At 45.6% G+C, this 6,699-nt stretch overlaps 2 gene segments (V, D, J or C); both read left to right on the top strand.

Moving 5' to 3' along the window:
• Positions 1-834: 834 nt before the first annotated feature.
• On the top strand, positions 835-1,886 carry LOC100986123 (immunoglobulin heavy variable 3-49-like). The segment is given in 2 exon segments: positions 835-910; positions 1,014-1,886. Coding segments are annotated over 2 exon segments (484 nt in total).
• A 3,563-nt stretch (positions 1,887-5,449) lies between these two features.
• On the top strand, positions 5,450-5,987 carry LOC100986454 (immunoglobulin heavy variable 2-70D-like). The segment is given in 2 exon segments: positions 5,450-5,500; positions 5,587-5,987. Coding segments are annotated over 2 exon segments (447 nt in total).
• The last annotated feature ends 712 nt before the right edge of the window (positions 5,988-6,699 follow it).

Genomic DNA, 6,699 nt, shown 5'->3' with positions numbered 1-6,699 from the left:
CTTATTAAAATGCACACTTTAATTAAGCAGTATTTATTATATAGCAATCATGCCTCAATAAGAGTATTGCAAACAAGTGGATAGATAATTTGTTCAATAAAGATTGATGGAAAGAGAGGTGCTAACATGAGAAAATGCATGACACCCAAGAAAATAAAACTGTAGGAAGCGTGCTTTTCTTCACAATTGTTAGGTAATCACAACAGAGCATACACATCACACCATGTTCTCGTTACAGAGAAAAGGTTCTGCAAACCTCACTAGCTGCGAACCCCGTGTGCTGGGCTTGGTTCAGGGAGAAGTCAGGTCCAGTGGTGAGAAGCACAGGCCCAGATAACCAAGCTCACTCCTACCAAATGTGAGCACTGGGTACATTGTACAACCCATCTGTGCTTCTGCTGGTAATTTTTCATCTGTAACATGGAAATGACATTGATACTATATACCATGTTTCCTCTGCATATGTAAAAATAAAAGGTGATTGGTGCTAACTTTAAATATACATAGTTTATGTACATTGATTGCACCGCAATACAACTGTTTTAAATAGATATTACAACATTATAAGTTTTATAGGTTTAATATTTTATCACAGAACAACTTTCAATAAGAAACCACAATTTCCAAATGCTATCAATATCACAAATATCCCCCAGGACACTCTCACATGCTCTGAGCCCCACTCTCTCCTCAGGCGTCCCATCCCAGAGCTTGCCATATAGTAGGAGACATGCAAATACAGCCCTCCCTCTGCTTATGAAAACCAGCCCAGCCCTGACCCTGCAGCTCTGGAAGAGGAGCCCCAGCCCTGGGATTTTCAGGTGTTTTCATTTGGTGATCAGGACTGAACACAGAGGACTCACCATGGAGTCATGGCTGAGCTGGGTTTTTCTTGCCGCTATTTTAAAAGGTAATTCATTGAGAACTATTGAAATTGAGTGTGAGTGGATAAGAGTGAGATAAACAGTGGATACGTGTGGAAGTTTCTGACCAGGGTTTCTTTTTGTTTGCAGGTGTCCAGTGTGAGGTGCAGCTGGTGGAGTCTGGGGGAGGCTTGGTCCAGCCTGGGGGGGTCCCTGAGACTCTCCTGTGCAGCCTCTGGATTCACATTCAGTGACTACTACATGAGCTGGGTCCGCCAGGCTCCAGGGAAGGGGCTGGAATGGGTAGGTTTCATTAGAAACAAAGCTAATGGTGGGACAACAGAATACACCACGTCTGTGAAAGGCAGATTCACAATCTCAAGAGATGATTCCAAAAGCATCACCTATCTGCAAATGAACAGCCTGAAAACCGAGGACACGGCCGTGTATTACTGTTCCAGAGACACAGTGAGGGGAGGTCAGTGTGAGCCCAGACACAAACCTCCCTGCAGGGGTTCCCAGGATCACCAGGGGGCGCCAGTACACTGTGCACGGGGCTGTCTCCAGGGCAGGTGCAGGTGCTGCTGAGGGCAGGCTTCCTGTCATGGCCTGGGGCTGCCTCATTGTCAAATTTCTCCAGGGAACTTCTCCAGATTTACAATTCTGTACTAACATTTCATGTCTCTAAATGCAAAACTTTTTTGTTCTTTTTGTATTTTTGTTTTTGTAACAGGAGGACACACCCTCACCTCCACAGAAGCCACAGTGTCACTTTGGGGGCAGATGATCCTTCTGTGGTCAGCAGGATGAAAGTTCCAAGGAATCTCAGGGGAACCCGAAGAGTGTTTGCCAGTTAGACTCAGGGCAGCGACCTCCACGGGAATCTCTGATTAGAACAGGCTTTGAGTTCTGATAGGAGCCAAGAGAGAGGCTCACCCAGGGTCAGAGTCCTTAAAACCTGGTGGTTTTCACAGCTATCTCACCTCGTCTTGAAAAACTGTGCACATCTGACTCACACTGATTCAGTTGACCCTACTTCTGCTAATCTATTTTTCTTCTCTGCAGACTTGATTCTCACAGTTCCCTTTCTTCTTCTCTTGCCTGAAAACAGAGGATGTGTTTTCTGTAGTCAAAATCCCAGGGATCAGGTCTGCAGGACCTGGGTAGGCTGAGGGGACTTTCTCACTCACCATAGCCTGGTGACACTCCTGCTGTATTTTGTGTGTGGAGGTGTTTGGAAAATGAAGTGAACATTAGTCATGAAGGGAATAATACTAGTTTTCTCCAAAGGGATGTTGATGTAGAGCTGATCTTGTGCTTCTCACACTGTCACAGAGTTTATGCTCTCCCCTGTGACTTTAGGAGAGCTGAGGATGGACACTCCATTGTGCTGTGAGCTCTCGTAATAGTAATTATAGGGTCTGGCTAGGCAGCCTAAGGTCAATACTGCTGGCCTTCGGGAAAGGCAGGCTGGGATTCCTAGGAAAACCTGCATCTGCCATCCACCATGGAGTCCCGTCATCTTCTGTTATGCTCTGATTGAATCAGGCCCACCTAGGTTATCTAGAACACTCTTCGTGACTTGGGAAAAAATAGTGGCAGGATCTACTAAGACCTGCATTATGCCATGGGAGCAACACCTAGGCTAGTGTGTGATTGAGTAGCTGAGACTGTGGTCTAGTCAAGGTGGCAGGGAAAATTGTTGTCATTATTATGTTTTATTTTATATTTGGCAATATAGTCATGCTCATATTACAAATACCTTTCTACATTTTTCATGTCAGAAGCTTTTGAACAAGAGCAACATCATCTTGAATAGAGGCTAGGAAAAATAAGACTGAGACCTGCTGGGCTACATTCCCAGTAAGTTAAGGCATTCTTAGTCACAGGATGAGATAGGACGTCTGCACAGGATCCAGGTTATAAAGACCTTGCTGGTAAAGGTTACAGTAAAGAAGCTGGCCACAGCCCACCAAAACCAAGATGGCAACAAAAGTGATTTCTGTTCGTCCTCGCTGCTTATTATAATGTCTTAACATGCTGAAAGCCACTCCCCCCAGCTCCATGGCAGTTTACAAACGCCATGGCAACATCAGGAAGTTTCCCTAGATGGTCTACAAAGGAGGAGAGGAAACCTCAGCTTCGGGAATTGCCCAGGGGACTGATGAATAATCCATCCGTTGTGAGAAATTCATCCCTTTGAGAGAAAATGCACAGGGGGTGGAATGAGGCTGGGAAGCTGATGGCACGTGGTGGAAGCCTGTCCCTGAGTGAAAGAGAGGGGGAAGCTGGATTGGGTGGAAGGTCCCTATATTTCTGTGCTGTGCAAGGGAGGGGCAAAATATAATTGAGTCTTGTGCAAGTCAGTGCTGCCTCTCAGGGGATCCCCATGACTCCCAGAAATAATGGCTCTGCTTAGGAATCACTGTGGAGTCAGTCCTTTCATTAGAGTAGACCACAGGACATGGGCTTCAGCACCCACCATGCCACAGATGTCAGAAAGCAGCTGCTGGGAACCTGATCCACCTGCTATTTGCTGCCTGTAGGAGGAGGGAGGGACGTGCATTCTCAGGGCCAACACACTGTTTTTGGATTTTTATAGAGAACACCTGCTTTTACTTTATTTTTTGGAAAAATATATGAACAAGTGTGCACCTGCAAACAATTGTAATTTTCACATTTATTTTAATTGCATTTGTTTATAATTGTGCATGAGGTCCTGGTGCAGAGCTCAGTTTTTCATGGGAATTGTTCCAAGGATCGAGAACATCCATTTTCCACTTTCACTGGTTTTTCCCCATGTGCAGAGACCTTGAGTAGAGCACGTCTGGCCCTTATCGACACTATCTCTTGTGTCCCCGGGAAAGAGCAGGGATTTGCCTGACTGCAGAATCTAGGGTAGGAGTCTGCATGCCTCTGAGCCTGCAGAGAAGCCCAGTGAAGTTTTATGGAGTCAGAGAGCTTTCCCATGTGGGGAACCTCTAGCTTCCTCACTCTCAGAGATTGCTGGTCAGCTGTAATTGAGGTGTTAAGAATTAGAGCACCTGAGATCCTGTCTCATCACAGCTCCATTATGTAACTCACCACCATTAGACTGCAGGTAATAACTCAATCTTGATTTTTCTGACCCCATCTTATTCATTTGTAAGTTTGGTTATAGAAAATGTTACATTTTAGTTTCTGATTCAAACCTCAGAATTTTATGAATTCATCAGGAATAGTTAAAAATGTGTCCAGTTTTTGGGAAATGTAAATTAATGTCCATACTGTTTATGTGTGTGTGCGTGTGTGTGTGGGGATATGTCAGTCACTTACACCCCAGTAAAAATGATTCCTTAATTATATAGTTGAACTACAATTAGATTTGCTGAAAATTGTCTACAGTAATTTCTGTGAAGCCGACCTTGCCACCTTGCTGTGAGGATGCTCAGTGCACAGGTGAGGTCTCACAGGAGAGATCCAAGGTTCAGTCCCCAGGACTGGCTGAGCTCCTGGCTTGGAGCCAGACAGGACTGGGCATCTCAGAAGCAGATCCTCTGGCCCTCCTTTATCTGGGCTGCATAGGCAGCAGAGGACAAGCAGAAGAAACTCAGAACTCAGCCAAGACAGAGCCCCATTTAGGAGCAGGTGCAGCAAGGAACCAGCCAGAGAACCTCTGACTACAATCTAGGGTTGTCTTCTTTTGCTTCACAGCATCCAATCCTAAGGAGACTACCCACTATATCATCTGTAACTCAGAACTTTCTTGTTACAAAGAAAAACACAAATGAATATAACTCTGCAGTTAACTCCTTGAACCTGGATTGATGAGTTTCCACGGCCTTATGAGCACAGAGAACACATCCAGTGAAGGTACAGAGCAAGGCTGCAACAGTCAGCCTGCTGCTCCCTCAGGAGTCTTCCAATTCCCTTGTCCAAAGCGTCTGCTCATTCATGGGCTGAGAAAAGGGAAGTCATGCATGCAGTCTACTCTCTCCACAGAGTTGACGGGGCACAAGGACAACATCGATTATTCATGGAACATGCCTCTAGGAATGCAGCTGTGTGCACACACACTGCTAATCAGACACCTCTTTACATAATTATTTGTAACTGTATTTTCTTATTTATTCTCTCCAATTTTTTACACAAATTCATCACTTTTCCCCATAATCAAAGAGGATTTTGATCAGAATGCTTGTGAGGAGCCCCTTGTCCCCCAGATGCCCAACATCACTACTCTTGAAGGGAGGAGGAACAGCAGCTCTCTTGATTTCTACTCTAATCCTCTAGGACTAAAACCAGAAGGTTGCATGTCCGGTGCGGGAGCATCCAAGAAGATCCTGTCTGTAGAAGCAGGAGCGTCAAGACTTGACTGAGAGCCATGGTGCTGAAATGAGATAGATTCCCTGATGGAGAGCACATGTGGACCCCCACACCTGAGGGCTCACTGCTCCTCACCACAGATGCACTCCCCTACTGAGTCCTGAGACCTGAGTGCACCCCATAGGGTAGGGCTCAGATGAGGGGATGCAAATCTCCACCAGCTCCACCCTCCTCTGGGTTCAAAAGACGAGGACGGGGCCTCGCTCAGTGAATCCTGTTCTCCACCATGGACATGCTTTGTTCCACGCTCCTGCTACTGACTGTCCCGTCCTGTGAGTGCTGTGGTCGGGTAGTACTTCAGAAGCGAAAAATTTATTCTCTCCTTTGTGGGCTTCATCTTCTTATGTCTTCTTCACAGGGGTCTTATCCCAGGTCACCTTGAAGGAGTCTGGTCCTGCGCTGGTGAAACCCACAGAGACCCTCACGCTGACCTGCACCTTCTCTGGGTTCTCACTCAGCACTAGTGGAATGCGTGTGAGCTGGATCCGTCAGCCCCCAGGGAAGGCCCTGGAGTGGCTTGCACGCATTGATTGGGATGATGATAAATACTACAGCACATCTCTGAAGACCAGGCTCACCATCTCCAAGGACACCTCCAAAAACCAGGTGGTCCTTACAATGACCAACATGGACCCTGTGGACACAGCCACATATTACTGTGCACGGATACCACAGAGACACAGCCCAGGGCGCCTCCTGTACAAGAACCCAGGCTGTTTCTCAGTGGTGCTCCCTCCCCACCTCTGCAGAACAGGATAGTGTGGCTGAGACGCCATTTCCTGTCAGGGCCGGTGTTTCCCATCCCCATCTGACTCAGAGCCTTGTTTTCCTCCCTCTTCTTTACTAATAAATGGCATGTCCCCTGTTAGTGGTTCATGCAAGCAGAAGCTGTATCCTGTTTGACAAAGATTCAGCATGAAAGGTCCTGCTACCTAAAAAAAAAATAGACAGCTGAGACTTAATTAACCTAAATAATTTTTTTCACAACAATGGCGTGAATACGTAATTTGCAGAATGACAGAAAACTTTTGCACACTTTGCCTGTGACAGGGAACTAATATGAAGAATTTGCAAGGAACTCAAACAACTCTACAACAACAACAGCAACAAGAACCAAATAACCCCGTTAAAATGAGCAAAGGACATGAGTAGACATTTTCAAAAGAACACATATAAATAGAAAATAAATATATAAACAATGCTCAACATCACTAACCATCAGGGAAATGCAAATTAAAACCACAATAAGATATCATCTTCCACCAGTCACAATGACTGTTACTAAAATCTCAAAAAATATCAGATGTTGCTGAGGATGGGAAATAAAGGCAACTCTTAGACATTGTTGATGAGGATGTAGACGAGTACAACCTCTGTGGAAAATGGTATGGAGATTTCCCAGAAAACTAGAAATAGGACTGCCATTTGGTCCAGCAATCCCACTACTGGGTAACTACCCAAAGGAAAATAA

The sequence above is a fragment of the Pan paniscus genome, chromosome 15 (genome assembly GCF_029289425.2).
Source record: "Pan paniscus chromosome 15, NHGRI_mPanPan1-v2.0_pri, whole genome shotgun sequence".
NCBI lineage: Eukaryota > Metazoa > Chordata > Mammalia > Primates > Hominidae > Pan > Pan paniscus.
Note: the sequence above shows the minus strand (reverse complement) of the source record. Positions and strands in the feature narration are given on the sequence as shown.